At 43.2% G+C, this 21,792-nt stretch overlaps 1 protein-coding gene across 2 annotated transcripts in view; it reads left to right on the top strand.

The window, feature by feature from the left end:
* LOC127637225 (laminin subunit beta-1-like) overlaps positions 1-21,792 on the top strand; it is an 86,215-nt gene that overhangs the window by 2,482 nt on the left and 61,941 nt on the right. The window contains exons 3-8 of one of the 2 annotated variants that reach the window (XM_052118175.1): positions 865-1,000; positions 11,205-11,278; positions 11,432-11,620; positions 11,735-11,798; positions 13,879-14,078; positions 14,154-14,313. In XM_052118175.1, coding sequence (XP_051974135.1) covers positions 865-1,000; positions 11,205-11,278; positions 11,432-11,620; positions 11,735-11,798; positions 13,879-14,078; positions 14,154-14,313 — 823 coding nt within the window. The remainder of the gene's footprint in view (positions 1-864; positions 1,001-11,204; positions 11,279-11,431; positions 11,621-11,734; positions 11,799-13,878; positions 14,079-14,153; positions 14,314-21,792) is intronic. The other variant, XM_052118176.1, reaches the window with a different exon arrangement.

Below are 21,792 nucleotides of genomic sequence, written 5' to 3'. Positions count from 1 at the left end.
GTTGACAACAGTATTTTGTTGTATTAACAATAAGGTATATTGTGGTTACTGTGGTTTTTACAACAAATACCATAGTTAACCATGATTTATTATTGTAAGGGATTTATGAAGGTATTGCAAGGGAACCCAAAAATAATTGCAAGGGAATGTAAAATGTATTGTGAGGGAATGCAAATTATGGCGAGGGAACGCATAACTTTTTGTAAGGCAACGCAGACTATTGCGAAGGAACACAAACTATTGTGAGGGACAAAACTTTTTGTGAGGAACACAACTATTGCTACTTTACGAGGGTACGCAAACAATCGAGAGGGAATGCAAAACTTTTGGCGAATGAAAGCAAAGCGTTTTGTGAGGGAACACAAATTATTACATTGGAACTCAAAACTCAATATGAGGGAACGCAAACTATTGACAGAGAACACAAAACTTTTTGTGAGGAAACGCAAAAAAAGTTGTAATGGAGCGCTAACTATTGCAAGAGAATGCAAAACAATTTTAGAAAATTCCCTCCTTGTCCTCTAAGGGGCTCCATAAAGATCCGGACCCTAGTTCATTTAATTTTGCAGATATTATTTTACAGTATATGGGCAAGTTTATTTATTTGGCTAAAACAACTCACTTAATATGACAGTATACAGAAAGTGTGTATTTGTGTGTGTGTGTGTGTGTGTGTGTGAGAGAGAGAGAGTATTCATATGTTCATGTGTGTTTGTGAGAAAGTTGTGGATGAGAGGCTACTAACAGTTGCACATCCAGTATATCTGGAGTCCTCATGTCCGCATGAATGTGCCATTGCCCAAAAACTCTATGCCTTTCACACAGTCCACTAACATCTGCATTTCTCTCTCTGTCCATCATCAGGGTGAGGAGGAATGTTTTAAATGTGATTCTCGGAAGATGTACAATAAGTTCACCAATCCCATTAGCCATACCATTGAGAACGTGGTGACAACCTTTGCTCCCAACCGTCTCAACACCTGGTGGCAGTCCCAGAACGGTAAGAGTGTGTGTGAACCAAGTCAATCGCAAATTAGATCCTTTTACTATCTAAGTAGTTTCTCCTAGACAGTAATGATGTGGTGATCAAATGGATACTTTTGCAATAAATATAAACCCATCTGCAATAAATATAATCCCATCAGAGATCTTAATATAAATGTAAATATTTCTTATCAAATTCAGGACCAATACATTTGATAGCTCTTATATACTCTTACAGTATGCCAGCAATTGTTAGGAGAAATATCAGAGAAGAAAGTTCAGAGACTTCTTCGAATCGTCACTATGATACAAATTTTGATCTAGGCTTCGATGCTCATTATAAATCACTCAAATAATATGAATTGTGTTACACATAAAAATAATCCTTTACAGATAAATAATTACTTCTAAAATTTAAATAAAATTTAATTACTGATTACTTCTTGAAAAATTATTCACATTGCTTATTACTCATACTTTCAAGTAACTTTCTAAAAACCCTATTAACACTTTTCACAGAACAGTTTTTGTTTATCAGCACAAAAAATTTAAAATACTGTCTATATTTCTTCCTATTCACACATTATAGGGGCGCACGCCCTTTAGCTCTCACAAAAACTCAAATAACAAATAATCCACGTAAATAATATTATTTAAGAAAGTAATCGTAGCTTAATTGAATGAACGTAAATAATCTAATTTACAAGAATGTATATTTATTATTTTACATTTCTTTTTAGTAAAAGGTAATTAGATTACAGTAACTCATTGCTTTGTAATCGCTTTACACACAACGCTGGTTCTGAAACCTGATGAAATACAGTGGGGTTTAAAAATTATTGAAGCACACTAGATGTTCTTTGGAACATTCTCAAATCAAGCTGGATAATATGAATCATCAGGTTGTGCAAAAACATGTGGAATCCTTGACAGGTTGAGTGCATGCCAAATGCTAAGAAATTCTAAATTCATATTAATTTGTCAGTTCAGCTACTAACTCAAATCATCATGTTTCTAATAGAGGGTAATTAGTCCTACATAAAACTGTAATGCAAATATGGAATAATGGTAAAACAGAAGTATAATCCCAAATGAACTTTTTCAGCTCTACTGTTGTAATCAGTTCACAAATAATTTGGAAGTAGACATTGTCTTGTGGGAAAAACTTGGATGAGAAAGTGAGAGTTGGGATGGGTGCAGCCACTGGGCTTGGCCCGCTCTCTCCCTGGTGACCAGCCACCACAGCAGTCGCGTTTACAGACTGACTCCATGGGTGTGGCACGGTATCACCAATTCTAGGAATGCATGAGTTGGGATGCTTTATTTGGCATTGTGTTTCTGTTTTGTTACACCCTCTCTCCCTGAGAGTACTTGCAGAAGAAATTTACATTTTACATATTGTTACAAGCATGTTGAGATTTTACAGTTTAAAGCTGCACTACGTAGCTTTGAGCTATCTAGCGACATCTGTGGTTGAAAATTAAAACTGCAAGCAATTTGCGGAAGAACACTTTACATCAGTCGTGTTTCGTATTGCTCTTCTGGCGGATGAATCTGATGATTTGAGCTTACCTGAACATCGCCTGTGTGTTCTCATCAAGTGTCAGAGTCATAACGTGCTATTTTGATGTTGATATGTTATACAATTAAACATTTTAAACTGAAGTATTTGTTGCTTTGATGAAGATATATAAACTTTTTTTGAATGAATTTTACTCAAATATTATTTTTATATTATATTGTACAGCTTCCGTTTATAATGCAAGTGAAACATAATACTAAAATAGCATGTCTATACCATGCACACAATTATCTAAAACATAAATGAGGATTCAGTAATGAATGGGATACAATATACATAATTAAACGTGAAAATAATATGCTTAAATACATAAGAGTTACAAGTACATTTCAGAAGTCATAAATATTAGTAAACATGTCACAGTAACTTCCCAACAATGTGATTCATACAAGCATGGCAAGCAATATAAGCTTCAATAGCCCTAACAGACAACATATCCAAGCATTATAGCAGGTAAACAACTTCGCCAAATGGATAACAGATAAACATCCATCCAGATTGCTGTGAGGTAAGGACATTGTTTTGCACACTGATTGGTTATGTTCTCAATCAATAATGACAATTTTTATTTTTAACCAAAAAATCGTATGAAGTGCAGCTTTAAATGACAGTAAATTAACTTAATAATAATAATTTTTGTCCAATGGCAGTAGTTTCCTGCATTTCACATTTACGTGCCTTTTTTTTTATCACCTATTGATAGTGTTGCACTTGCGATGTAAAGGACCAGGGTACGATATAGAAGGATAGAAGCATGAGTGTCACTTTGTTTTAAAAAGTGGTTGAGACAGTTTTGTAGGGTGTGGGGAGGGGTCAGGAGGAGCTGGTTGTGATGTCACAAAACTCATGAATATAGGTTATGGACTAAAAATGTAAAATAATATTTTTCTGTAATTTTTAACATTGTTGCTGTCACCTGTCTCTCAACATCACTTATAACAGCTGCAACGATACTCAAAATAATGAATATTTAGCGCATTTAGCTCACTCCACCAGGAGTGTTGCCTCCTCGTGGGCACTGGCTAGGGGCACCGCCCTAGCAGACATCTGTAGAGCAGCGGGCTGGGCAACACCTAACACTTTTGCGAGATTCTATAATCTCCGAGTTGAGTCAGTATCATCCCGTGTTTTCTCAGGTCCGAGCCCGTAGAACTCGGTAGCATGCAGACGATCTGACCGGGTAAACCGCTTGCACCTAGTGCCCTTTTCCCCTAACCAAGGGAAAACAGTTTGCTTCCGTTCCCAGGAGATCCCATCTTTGGGTCGCTGGTTGACTCCTCCCTAGCCCTCGTGGGTCTGCAGTTCAGCAGAGGAACTCGCCGACCCAAACCACTGCAGATACCTCAAGCTACCCTGTACTGGTATAGGTGCTCCACAGGTAAGGCCTCCTGTTCGGACTCCCCCTGTGTGTATTGCCACAGTACTGTCCCCTCACGAGCGGACCCCCGTGTCTTCCTTAGGCAGTTAAAGCTTCCTCGGTCGCCGTGCTGTATGCTTCCCCCCTCTACGAGGCTGGATCTACCACTGCACCAACTTTTCCACATAGGTCCTAAGTTAGGCCATCTGATGTATTTGCCACTAAAATTTGCCTCCCCTCCCGGGTAGGTGTGGCCTCCGCAGGGTCTTCTCCGCCCTGAATGAGGGCTAAGACCCCCTTCCCTCAATGCGTGTAAGGGCCCCGGCCGTAGTTGCTCTATGCGAGAAACAGAGAGAAAAGAGGCCCAGCCAGGCTTAAATGGGGCATTGGGGAAGGGTACATGCAGCCTGATACAGTTGGTCGTTCTGCATGTAAGAATACCTGCTCGCTCCTGTATCAGCAGTTCACGTACACGGCTCAGCGCATGGCACTTTTTAAGTGGACCCCTAGTGTCGCTTCTCTGAGACAACGTGGAGAGAGCGACAGAAGGGGAACGTCTAGGTTACGTATGTAACCTCTGTTCCCTGATGGAGGGAACGAGACGTTGTGTCTCCCCTGTCACGTCGCTGAGCCGAGCCACTGTTGTTGCCGGACCATTTCCGGCTCCTCAGAAAAATCCTGAATGAACTCCCGTATTTGCGCCGCTTAAATACCCGTATGTCCGGGGGCGGGACATGCAAATACTGGTTGCCAACTCTCATTGTCCTTTTTTCATAGTTCAGAGGTGAATATCGGCGCTCAAGAGAGACCCCTAGTGTCGCTTCTCACAACGTCTCGTTCCCTCCATCGGGGAACGGAGGTTACATACGTAACCTAGGCGTTTTTGCTGCTTAGTTTTCACAGATCTTTTTGGACTGGAGAGGAAGTTATGGTACAGTTCCAAACTATTGTATTTATGGTGGTGGCGTAGTGGGCTTAAGCACAGTACTTGTAAGCAGTAGGTTGCCAGTTCAATCCCCACAGCCACCACTATTGTGTCATTGTGTTTGGGAAACCCATTTTATAGTAACTATTTTTAAGATTCTGTTTGGTGTCACTAGTGCCACTGAAATAATACTTTTCACCTAACATACTACTGCTCTTTTAACTCTTTCCCCGCCAAACACGGAATTTTCCGGGTTTTATGAAAAAACGCTTCCCCGCAAAACACGGAATTTTCCGGGTATCCGTGTTTTAGGTGGTATACGGTAAGGAAGACCCGCGCGCATGTTTTGAAAGAGTACGCAACTCTTTGATCAAAGAAACAGACTGCGATCGTCTCAAACGTGAAGTGGAACACCATACTAATACTAAAGCACTTGTTTGATAAAAATGCCCTTTTCTCAGCTTTTTGTCCGAAATGTTGTTTTTGACAAAACCTACCTCTGTTCAAGTGGCAATAAAAAAAGAACAAATGAAGATAAAATAAAATCGTTTCCCTATCGAGAGGTCTCTCCTATTGCGTAAGTAGCTTACGCTATGGGAAAACTCCGTTTCTCGAGAAATATTGAAGTCTTTATGTAAAACGCATTGCAGCTGCACAGCAGACAGTAATGAGCGAGGCAGCTCGGTCATTGGCTGTGCTGCGGCAACTGCTCTAACCAATGACGGGGTGACTCTGAACGCGCGACCAATGGGCGCGCTCCTCGGGTTCGCGCGCTCAGAGCCCGCCGAAATTAGCATAGCCAGGCTATATAATGGGCACCCCGTCATACGAGTTCCTTTAGATTTGATCTCCTTCAGCGAAGACCTCCTCTTTGCTGGATCCTCCGGATTGTTGGAGTCTTTCGCCCGCCGTTGACAAGCCTACAGCAGGACTGCTAAGAGGATGCCGGCGCCTTCAGCCGCCTTCGAAGCCTTCTGCTACGCCATCCGGCGCGCATCACTATATCCTTTTACTAAGCTACTTTGCAAGTGTTCAGCCTTTGCGACACTTTTTGTATTTAGTAAAAGAGCAAATTCGGCGTTGTTCCAAATGCCTTCGACCTGCGCCTCGTGCAGAGGCCTTCTTCCTGACAGGGACTGTCACATTATCTGCACTCGCTGCCTGGGACCTGACCACGCAGAAGCTGCTTTCACTCGAGGCGGATGCCCGAATGTGACTCCCTGGGCCTCAACGAGCAGCTGCGCTCGCCGCCGCCAGCGCGAGCGAGCCTGCTACCACCGTGCTGCCGTCCCCTCTGTTCGAGCCGCGCAAGAAAAAGCGCTGCTCACGGAGGCCGCCAGAGCACGCGGACTTCACCACCACCCGAGAACTCCCCGCCGCCAGTCCAATTCACGCAGACGGACCGGCACCCCTCCAACAGAACGGTGGGTCTCATCTCGTTCGGCGCGCCAGGGGACGACGGTGAAAAGGATGACAGCCTTTCCAATTGGCGCTGCATCCGACGACTGGCCTGGCTCGGCCTTCGACCCCGCGCCGTCGACATTAGCGGACACGAGCACGGGCACCAGCACGGTAAGAGAGTTCAGCTGAGCAGCTTCACTGCAGTGAGCAAAACGTGTAAAACATTACCCAGTCCCCTTACAGGCGGCTGGAAATGTCTGTACAGCAGTCAATGGGCCAGTCACAGAACTCGCTCACCTGCAATCAAACGCCGTTTTCACGGCAACACACAGAAATCACAAAAAGAGTTATTTTCTGCCTGTGTCACTAAGGGGTCACGTGTCCACACTAAAGTGCGCATTCCCACATATCAATACTGTCCAAACAGTGCCGAATACTTTCCCAGCTCGAGCTGGACGCCCCATAAATGGAGATTGTGTGCCTATTGTCATGTATGCACCACTACACACAAGCACTGTTCCCACAGTTATAAACACTTCCCCAGTAAAAGCGGGAAATACTATAAATGTAGCGCACGTGCCTGCTGTCCTGCACGCACCCCTACACACAAACACTGTATGCATGGCCAAAAACCCCGCCACTAGCGGGAGGCTTTATGAAAGTGGCGCGCGTGCCTACCACAGTAGATGCACCCCCACCCATAAGCGCTGCCCATACAGTTCCAAACAGATCTCTGGCTCACGCCGCGAGCATCACAGATGCGACGCATGAGCCAAGAAACTCCCGCTAAGAGCAGGAAGCTTTATGGAAGTGGCGGCGTGCCTATTACAATGTATCCACCCCCACCCGTAAACACTGTCGTTTCAAACATTTCTCCGGCTCTTGCTGCGAGCATTACGGAGATAGCGCGCGTGCCTGTAATCTCACACGCACCCCTGCACTCAACAAAGCTGCTCAGCTGCCAGCGCCTCTGAGAGCTGTAAGCTCAGTGTTAGCACATTTTCTGCCTGTGTCACTAAGGGGTCACGTGTCCACACTAAAGTGCACACTCCCACAGTTACAAACACTGTATGCATGACCAAAAACACCCCGCCATGAGCGGAGGCTTTATGTAAGTGGCGGCGTGCCTACTACAGTATATGCACCCCCACCCATAAGCGCTGCCCATACAGTTTCAAACAATTCTCTGGCTCATGTCGCGAGCATCACAGATGTGACGCGCGAGCCAAGAAACTCCCCGCTAAGAGCGGGAAGCTTTATGAAAGTGGCACGCGTGCCTATTACAATGTATGCACCCCCAACTGTAAACACTGTCTATACAGTTTCAAACATTTCTCCGGCTGCGAGCATTACGGAGATAGCGCGCGTGCCTGTAATCTCACACGCACCCCTGCACTCGGCACTCAACACGGCTGCTCAGCGCGCACCAGCGCCTCTGGGAGCTGTAAACTCAGTGTTAGCACAAGGCAATTTGCCGGTGGGGCCCATACGTCACTGCGACACGCCCCCAGCCAACATTCAGCCCATATCTGTGCGAGCAAAATCCTGGGAAAAAATCCCCGACATGCCAAAATGGGTTTTGAACATAATAAAACACTTCAATTCGCTCGCAGACCACCCCGCTTTTCAGCGGTGGTCGAGACGAAAGTGAGGAAAGATGTGTCACATGTTCTATGCACCGAGGTGCTCGAACTGATAGAGAAGGGCGATATAGAAACTGTTCCTCCCTCTATGAGCGAGGCGGGTTTTTACAGCCGCTATTTTCTCGTCCCGAAAAAGGACGGTGGCCTCCGCCCCATCCTAGATCTCAGACATCTGAACAAAGCTTTTATGATTCGCTCGTTCAGAATGTTAACAACCAAACATATCCTCGCGCAAGTTCAGCCCGGGGTCTGTTTCTATCAGTGGATTTGAAAGACGCTTACTTTCACATTCGATAGCGCCTTATCACAGGCCTTTTCTGAGATTCAGCTCGAGGGACAGTCATACCAGTACACAGTACTACCATTCGGCCTATCATTGGCCCCCCGTACATTCACGAAATGTATGGACGAGGCACTTTCCCCCCTGAGACAGCGGGGAGTGTGAATACTGAATTACCTCGACGATAGGCTAATCATAGCACAATCAGAGGGTCAGTTAACGACGCACAGATCTTGGATTATCAGCCATCTAGAATGCCTGGGTCTGAGAATCAATTTTGCGAAGAGCGTGCTATCCCCCAGCCAGAATATCTCTTCTGGGAATAGTGCTAGACTCAGTGCAGATGACGGCGCGCCTCTCATCAGAGCGTGCGCTCTCTATTCGACGCCTTGCAACATCATTCAGAAAGGGCGCGCGCGCCCCGTCAAACGATTTCAAAGAATGCTCGGTCTCATGGCCTCGGCATCAGCTGTACTCCAGCTAGGATTGTTGCACATGCGTCCTCTCCAGCGCTGGCTCAAGAGCCGTGTCCCCAGTCACGCGTGGCGCTCGGGCCACTTTTTGATCAGAGCGAATCACGGCTGTATAAAAGCCCTGACGCCCTGGAAAGCAATCAACTGGTATCAAACCGGCGTGAGTCTGGGCGTGAACAAGCGGAGAAAAATGATCACGACAGATGCCTCCAAAATAGGATGGGGGGCCCTTTACGAGGGCATTTGGTCAAACCCGGAAAAGCGCCTACATATAAACTGTCTGGAAATGAAGGCGGTCGCCTTGGCTCTCAGAGCCCTGCTTCCGTACATAAAAAACGAACAGGTTCTGGTCCGAACGGACAACATGACGGTAGTTTCGTATATAAATCGCCAGGGTGGACTTAGGTTGAGCTCCCTGCACTCTATGGAGGGTCCTCCATGCATGGCCCCTCAACGGGTTCCCGAGAACCTCCCCAGTGGAGTTTTGAGAACCATCACTGAGGCGCGAGCACCCTCTACGAGGCGCTTATATGCCCAAAAGTGGAAAGTGTTCAGTGACTGGTGTGATACCAAGAGCTTGATCCCCAAATCGTGTGAGATACCAAGTGTACTCGCCTTTTTGCAAGAGCTGCTGGAGGTGGGCCGCACACCCTCCACGCTCAAAGTCTATGTGGCTGCCATAGCGGCGTCGCACAATCCTGATAAAGGACATTCATTAGGGAAAAACGATCTAATCATTCGTTTCCTAAGAGGCTTAGGAGGATGAACCCTCCTCGCCCCCTCGGTGCCGATCTGGGACCTGGCCACGGTCCTGGACGCACTCAAGAGTGCCCGTTAGAACCTCTCCGAACCGTGCACCTTAAACAGCAAAACTGCGCTCTTGCTGGCGCTCGCTTCAGTCAAGAGAGTGGGCGACCTACAGCGCTGTCATCAAGCTGCTTGCCTGGAATTTGGACCTAACGACTGCAGAGTTGTCCTTAGGCCAAAGCACGGGTATATTCCTAAAGTGCTCTCCACACCCTTCAGAGCACAGGTAATATCTCTGGCAGCGCTATCGTCCCCAGCAGACGAAGCGACGCTAATTTACTCTGCCCGGTCAGGGTGCTCAAGAGTATATTTGGAGCGTTCTGCCCTGTTCAGACAGACGGAACAATTATTCGTATGCTTTGGCGGCGCACTAAAGGTCTCGCAGTCTCAAAGCAAAGAATATCGGCTGGATAGTGGATGCTATAGCGCTAGCTTATGAAGCCAAGGGCCTTCAATGCCCCTTAGGCGTCAGAGCTCACTCTACGAGGAGCATGGCCTCCTCGTGGGCTTGGTCGAGTGGGATACCCATTTAAGATATTTGTCGTGCGGCGGGCTGGGCCTCGCCTCGACATTTATCAGGTTTTATAACCTACAGGTCCCCTCATTGCATTCCAACATTCTATCAGCCTGACTGTAGAATGGACTGGAGTATGTATATGCTGAGCATTATCTCCTCCCTTACAAGGTCCGTCTCTGACTGACTTAAAGGATTTTTTATGCATATCAGCACATAGAAAACTCAGTACATAAGATATGTGCTTGTGTTTGTACTATGAGCGCCCCACCATGGACCACCTTGGAAGGGCGCTCTATACTATCCCATTATGTAGCTCGCCGTTGGCCAGCTCGTGGAATAATCACTTTGCTTTAAGGCTCAGGCATCTGCCTCTGGCTTTATAGAGCGAAGTCAGCATGCACAGCGTTTTACATGGTGTTCCCATAGCGTAAGCTACTTACGCAATAGGAGAGACCTCTCGATAGGGAACGACTCGGTTACTAACATAACCTCGGTTCCCTGAGAGGAGGGAACGAGTATTGCGTAAGCTGCCGTGCTTGTGGTTGGTCAGTTCGCTTCAGCCGATTGAACCTAAAGAAACTCGTATGACGGGGTGCCCATTATATAGCCTGGCTATGCTAATTTCGGTGGGCGCGCGCCCATTGGTCGCGCGTTCAGAGTCGCCCCGTCATTGGTTAGAGCAGTTGCCGCAGCACAGCCAATGACCGAGCTGCCTCGCTCATTACTGTCTGCTGTGCAGCTGCAATGCGTTTTACATAAAGACTTCAATATTTCTCGAGAAACGGAGTTTTCCCATAGCGTAAGCTACTTACGCAATACTCGTTCCCTCCTCTCAGGGAACCGAGGTTACGTTAGTAACCGAGTCGTTTTTTTGCCTAAAAGCAGAGGCTCAGATCTTTATTTTGATATATAGCATTTTCATATATTCATGAAGAAAATATTCTGCGGGCCATTAAAATTTAGTGAAAATCGTCAAAAACCCTGGTGGTGGCTGGCAACTTTTTTTAAAAACGCTGGCGGGGAAAGAGTTAAAATATTAATTATTAAAAATATTATTTTTTATTAAAAACATTAGTATTCAAATTGAATTATTCATTATTAAATGGTTTGAAATCAGTTTTTATCTTAGTCTATAATGTAAATTTTCTCTAAAATTGTTATTACACTATCAATATTTCCTGGTCTCACTTATCTAGCTACCTTTCCACACTAATTTCTTCATCTCTCTCCATCAGGAGTTGAAAATGTAACCATTCAGCTGGACTTGGAAGCTGAATTCCACTTCACACACCTCATCATGACCTTTAAGGTGAACTAAACACTATACACTGAAACAGAGCATACACTCATCAAAGCACACTCTTGAGGAATGTGGAACATTTGTGTAGATACATTTGAAGTGCTTCTCATGTCAGGATCTGAAGCTGATCTGTAAATTGTACATTTTTGCTGTGTTTCACAGACCTTTCTTCCTGCCGCCATGGTGATTGAGCGTTCGTCAGATTTTGGGCAAAGCTGGCAGGTGTACCGTTACTACGCTTTCAACTGCACCAACTCCTATCCACATGTCCCTCAAGGGCCAATCAAAAAAGTGGATGATGTCATTTGTGACAGCCGCTATTCTGGCATTGAGCCATCAACAGAGGGAGAAGTATATAAACACAAATTTTTTGAAAACATATGTGCACATATACAATCTATATAAACATAATCTCTAGCAATTGTATGTAGTATATCAACTCTCTGCCACTGTTCTTGTGTATAGGTGATTTTCAAGGCACTTGATCCTGCATTTGTTATTCCTGACCCTTACAGTCCATATATTCAGAGTAAGTTTATCACTATCTCTCGTCCAATAGGAGGCTTTGTGTGTTGGTGTATGTGGGTCAATCTTGTGGGCTTAAAAATGTAAGAAGTGAATGTGGAAAAAAGAATGTTGCTTCAAATGTTTTAGCTTCTTTTTATTAGCAGCAGTGTAGGCTTCAGTGTGTATATTATATTCTATAGTTTCATGTGTCAAACATGTTAGTATTAACCACACGGCAATATGCCTATGGTAATTATTTTCAAATGAGGTTATGCATTGTTAAACAGCCGTTGTAAATCCCATATGGTTATTTCAGAGAGGAGTATGGTTGGAGAATAAAGCATGCACAATTTTCTGTTAACTGGGATTCATAAAATAAACTTTGCGCAGGTTTTAGCAACTACACACTTTTGGGATATAATCTATGCCAAATTTTATACATGAGGTCCAAGGAGTCCACTTAAGCTTTGAAACAACAAACACAACTTAGCAGTACAACACATGTTGTAGTTGTTTCAAACTTGTTGATATGTTCTCATCTGTGCTTTGGATTTTTTTTATGAATGAGGCATACTGTATGATCCGGCCCCTAAAAACCACCTTAAGTTCCTCCCAAGCCATGCCCACAGAGGATACTGAGGACCATTTGGTCTCCATATAGACATTGATTTCAGCCTTTAACATTTGTTAGAATTCAGGATTTTGCAAAAGGGATACATTAAAGCGCCAACTATATGATTTCCTTTTCTCCATATGTGGCAACACAACTAAACTCACCAGGGCGTGATCTGAGACTAAAATGTTTCCAATTGAGCAATCAACAACAGATGAAATGAGGGACTTAGATATGTATATTAAAAAATCTATTCTAGAGTAAATCTTATGGACTGATAAAAAATGTATAGTCCCTCCTAGATGGGTTAAAAAGTTGACAAATATCTGTAAGACCAAGATTTTTACACATCCTTTGAAGTGTAAGTGTTGCTCTAGGCATCTTGCACACTTTTGCTTCACTATAAAGTGTCCTCCCAATATTATATCATGAGAGGTGCCCGCGGCTTGCAACATCCCTTCGAGATCTATAAAAAAGCCCTGATCATCAACGTTAGTTGGCGACAGCGCAAACTGGCGTCGATCTCTCTAAACTCACACAGTCCATGTACGCCTAAGAGAATCCCTGTGACAACTTAGCCGTCGGATTGCGCAAGTCCTGTGTTTCTATACAAATTTTGTGAGACGGAATTACTCAGCAAAAAAAAAAAAACAACGCTCAGTTTCTCAAACAGTCACACGAATGTTCAGTTAGCCGGTTCACTCAGCTGCAACATGAGTACCACAAGATAACTTACACACTCCATTAACTTTATGAAGGACATCGCTTGCTGTGGGCACGTGAATGTTTTACGGCCATCCTTAGCATCTATTCTCAATTTAGCCAGTAATATCAGGGCAAAAGCGACCTTCCGTTGATGTAAAAGTATCTTTCTATTCATGTTTCTCTCTTGTCGAATTAGCAAAGTCTGGGAACAAGAAAATGCTGTGGTTTTTCCAAGAAAGCCTTCCTTAAAAAGCCTTTTGTCTCCATGGCAGATTGATTGACATATTACAGCAAGATCCTTCAAGTCAGCAACAACCTTTGTTTTGTTTTTCAACATTGCCGACATGCTCAACATCTCTTGCCGCATTTCCCGCATCTCTATGACTAAAGGATTTTAAATTCTTTGACATATTGTCCTCCTAGAACAGTTATGGAACAGAGTGTATCGAATCTCACTGGTTTATGTCATGAAAAATTTTAAAACTAGCAAAGTGCGCAGAGCTCGCCGTTCAGTCGTCCGATCCTCGCATGGCGTTATATGACCGTCCTTTATTAACTTTTTAATAATTATATATATATATATATATATATATATATATATATATATATATATATATATATATATATATGTATAATTATAAAAAATATAAATAATATATATTATTTTGTATTTAATTTTTAGTGTACATTTTTGGTCTTACTGATTACTGATTATCATTATTTAGTAAATATGACAGATTTTGTGTGTGTTTGTGTTTGTGTGTGTGTGTGTGTGTGTGTGTAGACTTACTAAAAATCACAAACCTGCGCATTCGGATGGAGAAGTTACACACTCTAGGTGATGATCTGTTTGATGATCGAGAGGAAGTGAGACAGAAATATTATTATTCTCTTTATGATATGGTTGTCCGTGGCAATTGTTTCTGCTATGGCCATGCCTCCAAGTGTGCACCACTCTGCAGTGATCCTGGAGTCGAGAGCATGGTGAGTAAACAACAACATTAACAAAAATAATACCAGCTTCACCTTCACATCTCATTTTTATGTGTTTGTGTGCAGGTTCACGGTCATTGTATGTGTAATCACCACACTACTGGACTGAACTGTGAGGAGTGTGAGGAATTTTACCAAGATCTGCCCTGGAGACCAGCAGAGGGCCGCAACACAAACGCATGCAAGAGTACGACAAACACGCATGCAGCACAAACACATATTATAAGTGAATTTTATTTCAAGATACCGTGAAATAACAGTTGCCCCTACACTGTTTTTGTCTTGTTTACCTTGAAAAAGGTACATTTACTTTGAGATGCAAAATTGCAGAAGATATTAAGACCTATTTTCAGAGAATATTTCTTGAATTAAGTATTTACCTACCAAATTGTACTTACCAAAGTTTACTTACCAATTGGCTAATTGTTTATTATTCTTATTCTTTTTATTGTTGTTGTAGTTGTTTAAGCATAAATCTAACAAGATTTAGTGAGGGTTATGCTTAAAAACAAGAAGAACAAAAAATATTTTTAAAAGGGGTAAATTTTTTTTTAACTTAAATTCAAGAAAATTATTATCTTACACAATTTTTGCTTTTGTGTAAATGTATCTTGTTTTAAGGATGTTTAGAAATGTCTTCTGAAAAAAAAAAGACAAAAATGCTGCAATTTTGTTTGTTTTTTACAATGCATTTATACATGCCCTTTGTTTTATTGTTCAGTTTTATTCTTAAAAAAATAAAGTTTGTGTTCAAAAGCTTTCATCAATATGAACAACTTCAACAAGGCCACATTGGTAGGGAAAAATAATATAAGTCAAGTCAAGTCATTTTTATTGTATAGCTTGACAATGCACATTGTTTGAAAGCAGCTTTACAGAAGATCATGCATTAACAGAAAATGAACCCGTAATATCTATAAAGTCTTAGTTTTTTTTATTAAATGCAATCATATAAGTAATTAAAAATCATATAAGTGTATAAAAATAAGTAATTAAGTAATAATTGTATTTAGAAACCCAGTGAGCAAGCCGAAGGCGACTGTGGAAAGGAATAGAAAACTTCATAAGATGTTGATTAGTGGAGAAATATAACCTTGAGAGAAACCAGACTCACTGTGGGGGCCAGTTCCGCTCTGGCTAACATCATGAATATAATGCCAATATTAGTTATTTTAATTAGTAATTAGTGCAGTGCAAGTCATGGTATAAAATTATTAAACTATGTATAAACACTGACCCTTAACACTTACAAAGATTTAGTATGAACTGTAAGATTAATGACTAATGTCTTTGATGTTGATCCTGGATTAACTGCAGAAGTTAACATAGATGCATTGTCCTTGTTAGTTGGCTGATGAAGGCTTTTGTTGGCAGTTAATTGATAGTCTATGTATTCCATTTTAAGAGTCCATCATTAGACCGAGGTGATGCAGGCTGAGATCAGTGAGGTGCTTCGCTGTTCAACTGGCTGGCAATTTCAGTGAGGTCTATCCTATGTCCAAGGTTCAGGCAATGGCATATGAAGTATCCCATGTCTTATGGTTGGAATTGTCATAAATTAATCCTCTGAAGTCCATAGACTGAAGTGATATATAGCTTGCACTGGCTGTATTTTGTCGTCATCACTCCGAGACACGTAGCCATGGAGCAGGAATGGAGCTGAATCTGGCCGGTTCTGGTTACCTCGGGATAAAATGATTTAGATCATGATCAATGTTTCAGGTTCCGGCAGACCTAACTAAAGCTGCCTAATTGTGTGGTGAAGAATAATCCAAGTATGCCTGGATAAATAGATGAGTCTTTAGCAATATTTCTTAGGTGGAAGAATGCTGTTCTACAAAAATTGGAAATTAGATTTTCAAATGACATATTGGGATCAAATATAACACCTATGTTCTTCGCTGTTGAAGACGATGTCAAATTATCGAGAGTCAAATTATATTTTAGCAGCTTATTTTTAGAGGTTTTTGGTCCAATAATTAGTACCTCTGTTTTGTCGGAATTGAGTAGAAGGAAAAATCCAATCATTGATTTCATTAACACACTTTTTCTAATTTGGAGGATTGTGAAATTTCGTCAGTTTCAAAGAAATTTAAAGTTGGGAATCGTCGGCATAACAGTGGAAACTTTGATTTGATTCCTGATAATATCTCTCAGTAGAAGCATATACAAGGAGAAAATCAGAGGCCCTAAAACTGATCCTATGGTATATTTTTATTTAATCATTTAGTATGTAAATATATTAAGTGATTATAGTGTGTTTTATGCATATAAATTGAAATAGTTATACTTTTGCTAGTGTGAAAGAAAATATAATAGTTAGGCACTTTGCAGCTAGAAAATGCATTATCTTTATGGTATTGTGATCATGAGTTCAAATGAAACCTGTTTTTGAGCTAAAGACAAATGTTTCTTTACTATAAAGAGCATGCTCCTTATTAACTGATCTTATGACAAACTTGGATTAATATAGAATGTATACAAATGCATCCTAAAAGATATTTTGATAATATCACATGGAAATCTGCAGAAGAGAAAATCACATGTAACATATTAATAAACAAAGGAACTATACAAAAGTACATCCTATATAAGCCTGTCATAAAGTAAGGGGGGCAGAAGACATCTAGGTTACTGTTGTAACCTCCGTTCCCTGATGGTGGGAACAAGACATTGTGTTGGTTACCTCTTGGTTACCTCTGAACTTGAGAAAAGGCCAATGAGAATTTGGCAGACATAATTTGCATGTCCCTCCCCTGGACAAACGGGTACAAAAGGAGGGAATAGTGCATCTGTTCATTCAGGTTTTGCACTGAGGAGCCGAGAATAAGGTTCGGCCATTACAGTGGCTCGGTTCAGCATTGTGGCTGGGGGGACACAACGTCGCATTCCCTCCATCAAGGAACGGAGGTTACAATAGTAACCTAGACACTAGAGGTCCCTAATTAATCACACCATACGCTGAACGTGTAAGTGAGCTGCTGACGCAGGTGCGGGCAGGCAGTTGCGTGCCAAAGGAACAGGCTGCATCAAACTGCACGTACCCTTCATCAACGCCCTATAAAAAATCATCATAAACTTGAACATAAACAGACGTTCTGTATTCCCGAGTTCATGCTTGAACCTGAGAGAACACGGGATGACAAAATCTCATAAAGGTATTGGGTGTTGCCCAGCCCGCTGCTCTGCAAATCTGCTAGGAAGGTGCCATTGGCATGACATGGCCTGGGAGGTTCCCCCCCTGGGTGCCTCTATGGAACCTGATAATCAGATCATGCTTCCCTAGGGACTTACCGTCCACTGGGTCGTGGTGAGCCGATATGGCGGCTACATAAACCTTCAAGGTGGAGGGGGACAGCCTCTCCTGCAGAAATGAGAGCACTGGCCATACTGCGCATCTCTTCGGGTCTTCAGATCAGGAAGAACACCAATTTGTGAACAAGCGCCACTTCAGGGTGTAAAGTTGCCTGATAGAGGGAGCTCTGGCTTATTTGATCGTGTCTACGACAGCAGGTGGTAGGCTACTTAGATATTCCACATCCCATCCAGGGGCCAGACGTGGAGGTTCTAGAGGACTGGGCGCGGATGCCAGAGGGTGCCCCGTCCCTGAGAAAGAACATCAACTCCATATGACAGAATTAAATCTAGTGTATGATTATGGCGAAGAGTTGGTCCTGTCACATTTTGTCTGACTCCAAGTGAGTTGAGAATATCGATAAATGCTAATCCCAATGTAATTTTCATCATCTATGTGAATGTTGAAAAGATGACAGTTTTTTATTTATATCTGACAGTGTCATGTAGTGTGTGAACAGGTCAGGTTTGGGGAATGTACAATTAATATTACTGATCGAAATCAATGATTAATCATACAGTGTGACCCGAACACCCATACATGTAAAAACGCCTTAAACCTTAAAAGGAAGGCTTATATAGTCCTTTATTCTGCTTCAAGAATATATAGATAATTAAACACAACGAATTATAATTAATTAGGAATATATACTTTATGCAGACAGGCTATATTAATTTTAATAACCCCGTAATGGAATTGACCGTAGGCTACACGTAACCAGTCAGTTCGATCCCCGAACCACTTTATTTGGAACCTAATTTATCCAATTCTCCAGAGGGGTTATTCCTAGTTATAAGCTTACTCATCAAAAGCACGTTAACTTACTTTGATAATATCAGCTCATAGCTTAAAATCGCACATTAAAGAGGCTTTGTTTTGTAACCAACACACACAGGCAATCATGCGCATAATTGAGTTTAATACAAGGAACTAGGATATATCACTACACTTAACAAACAAACATTTAACATAGAACAAACATAAAATAAACAAAGTAAAAACGGTAAGGAAAGTAAAGAGAGGGGTAGCAAACTTGTTACAACAGTTAAACCTTAAGAGCCATTACGGAAGTTACACACTTTAACGCATTTGAATTTAGATGAAATAATACTTGCACAATGGAGCTTTCTGTGGCTGAACAAGACTGCGTGGTTTATTGTGCCCTCGTTAGCGTCCGTGAGATGGAGGATTTCTGTTGGGTGTTCCCGAGCGTGGGTCGCCATGGGAGTTCAAATCATCTTAGGAGGAATGGTTGTTGTTGCTGAGAGAGAGTCCTTTCACCGGAGGGTATCGGATTGCTCTAGAAATGTAAAGTGTTGAGCTTTGTCCGAAGACAAATAAAAGACTGAGATAAACGGCAAATAAAATAAAAGACATGTCTGACGAAAGTAACACAAAAGAAAAGTAAAGACAGCTTGAAGAGCTTGAAGAGATACGAGGGAAGAAGCCAAGAGAGAGATTCAATGCCGGAGCCTAACTTTTAAGGCAGGGAGGTCACACCTCCTCTGGGAGGACTGGCCCAATGAGACTCCTCCGTTTTGGGCGCGAGATTGTTTCTTTGTCCTGTCAAGGCTCATTTACATGTCATTTGCATAATTTATGACCGGGTCAGGATTTTGGGTTTAATCACTCAAAAGACAGTAAAAACATAGCAGAATACATTTTTAACGTAACCATATATTTATATTCAGCTAGGGCAAGTCGTAAAGTTTAATTTGATCATCAAAAATGTAACACTTTTGAGTCACCCTTATTATTTCAGCTTTTTTCCCTTCTCAAATTCTGCAATCTGGCTGAAAATATCCAACATCCTTAAACATAAGCCCTTCTGGGCTTTAAATGTGAGAAACGTGTGTGTCTCTCAACTTTTCACATTCCTTACTCATCTAAGGAGGGGGGTGCGGGGCGAGTCACATGAGTGGGGGTTTTATGACCCTTCGCAAGAATGTGTGCATTGCATTCAGAATCAATGACTTCATGATTCTCCGTCCATACCCTACAGTCCCCCTTTTCGTCAGATGAAGTCCCTGTTGGAGACATCATCGGACGACAATCATCACAATGACGGATGGCAGGTGAATCATGAGGGTTTTGTAGCAGGTGGTTATTAGGGCTGTGACCAGCTGCGTTTGAGCAAAGTCGTTCTGGAAGACAGTAAACAGCTGTTTCATGGAGTTCACTGTCTGGTTCAGTAGAACGCTGTGAGTGTTTGAGAATTACCAACGTTCCTCTCAAGGTCTTGCCGATGGTCTGCAGGGATGCACTCTGTGGGGTGAGTTGCTCTTTTAGCTGTTGTTGGGCGAAAGCAAATGTTGCTTTCAGGTGCCAGTGTAGCTCGTCGAGGTACTGGTGAGTGGTGCAGGCTGTGACGAGGCTGGAGTCTCCTGGCTGATTCGAGAGGCTTGAGAGACGGATGGATTTTTTTGTGATGTCGTCCCATTCTTGGAACAGGTGTTGGTGTTTGACAAGCTTGCTGTTCGAAGTCTTAAAGCCATTTTGTTTCTTGCAGGTAGGCGTGCACGTCGTGGCCTCCTGCAGGTTTTGGGGTGAAAGTAGGGATGTTTCTGGCCAGCTTGTCAAGTTCTTTGGGAGCCATGCCGTGGTTGGTGACCAGGATTTTGTGGGCGGGCTCCCACCCTTTTGTTGCCGACGGGGGTTCTTGGAGGCTGGCTGGTGACATGTTGAACAGTGGGCTTTCACCCCCCTTTCCAGCTCTGAGCTCTTGGCTGAAAAGCTTGGACCCACTGGTCAGGGAAACTCTGTGGTGTGCGTTTCCCTTTCTGTTCACTTTATGGTCTATGAGAATGTTTCAGTTCTCTGTGAACAGTGTCAAGTTCATAATTGAGATGGTCTCTGTGCTGAGTCAGTTCATGGATTTCAGCTCGGGCCGTGTTCAGGTGCTTTTCACAGGCTTTTGCTTTAGCGTCTCTTTCCTTAAATGCAATCTCTGCTCTTACAAGGAGAGACTCGCCTTGTTGCAGCTTTTCTTTGAGTTCCTCTCTGGTTTTCTTCTCCGACTGTTCTCTTTGGTCTGTGTCTAGGAGAAGATTTTCCAGGGCATTTTGAAGTCTTTCTACTTCCATTTTCTGTTCTGGGTCCGTTTCATCCTCTTCCTTCCGCTGTTCCTCGGTTTCGAGGCGTAGCTGATCTAGATGACTCTGAGTTTTTGCTTGGTTCCTACGGGCCTCCTCAGCTTGGAGTTTTAGTGCTGCGGCCTCTTGCTCCAGGTCGAGATTGCTTTTCTCCTTTATCCGTGTCTGGGCGACGAGATTGTGGGCAAGACTTCCGATGATCTTGGTCCATTCTTTGTGGTTGTAGCTCTGTGTTGGATCGTGGGCCATTAGGCTGTCCAATTCGGCGTCCAGTTGCTCTTGACCTAGGGGCTGTAGGTCCCTGGCGTCCTTGGGTAGGACGGTGTCCGTCATTGCGCTCAACCAGGCCTCAAGGTGATCCCAGTGGGCTGCGGGACTGGACGAACGGGACATACTGGCTTACTGTAGGCGAGAGAACAGAACAGCACACACACAAAGAGGCCAATGCAAGTACGCGTAGGGTTAGCGAGCTACAATGAGGTGGCTATTATAAGCCGTAATTTTGACTAACTGGGGTTGACAGTTAGACGGTTAGTGGGCCGAATTTCGCGTGTCAGTGCAGGTCTAAATAAAGACTTTGACAAGGCGGCAGCCCACCAGGGTTATCTGAGGATGCGGGCTGCCTGTTTGTCTCTTTATTCAGTTTTCCTTGATGGCTCTTGTAGGCTCTGTCTTACTGTGAACTGGAAGTACACACTACGACAGGACAGAACAGCAGAATAAAATAGAACACAATTAATGTTGGGAATAGATAGGCAGGAGAAAAAGGGCCTAAGTCTACCACCACTGCTAGGGTTTATGATAGGACCAACAGGGTGGGGCGCTATCGAGGTATAAACCCTAGGAAGATGGTGTGGCTTAGGGGAGAGAAAGAAAAGAAGTGGGTCAAATGCTTAAATGACCAGGGGAATGTCTAGTATTATGTGGCCTATACTGGTGGATGGATTTTACCTTTTAGTTTGCCTGGGGTGAATCGATGTCACTCTGCTGGGGACCAGCGCGTGGTCAATCTTTCCAACGGCCCCGAACACTGGGCAGCAGTGTCCCCGGGCCCTCCGCTACTATCACGGTGCGCCCTCTCAAACAACTTGACTTTAAACACAACCGGCAACACCAAGGTGTCAACTGTCAGACGGCACAACAAGATTTGGATTTTCCCTAGAACCCTCGTGAGAGTGGCCCCTCTTTAGGCCCTGGTTTAGGTAATTATTCCAAACTTGCCGTGTGTGTCGACTGACGGGGTTGACTCTCTTTGGAG

The sequence above is a fragment of the Xyrauchen texanus genome, chromosome 45 (assembly GCF_025860055.1).
Source record: "Xyrauchen texanus isolate HMW12.3.18 chromosome 45, RBS_HiC_50CHRs, whole genome shotgun sequence".
Classification (NCBI taxonomy): Eukaryota; Metazoa; Chordata; class Actinopteri; order Cypriniformes; family Catostomidae; genus Xyrauchen; species Xyrauchen texanus.
Note: the sequence above shows the minus strand (reverse complement) of the source record. Positions and strands in the feature narration are given on the sequence as shown.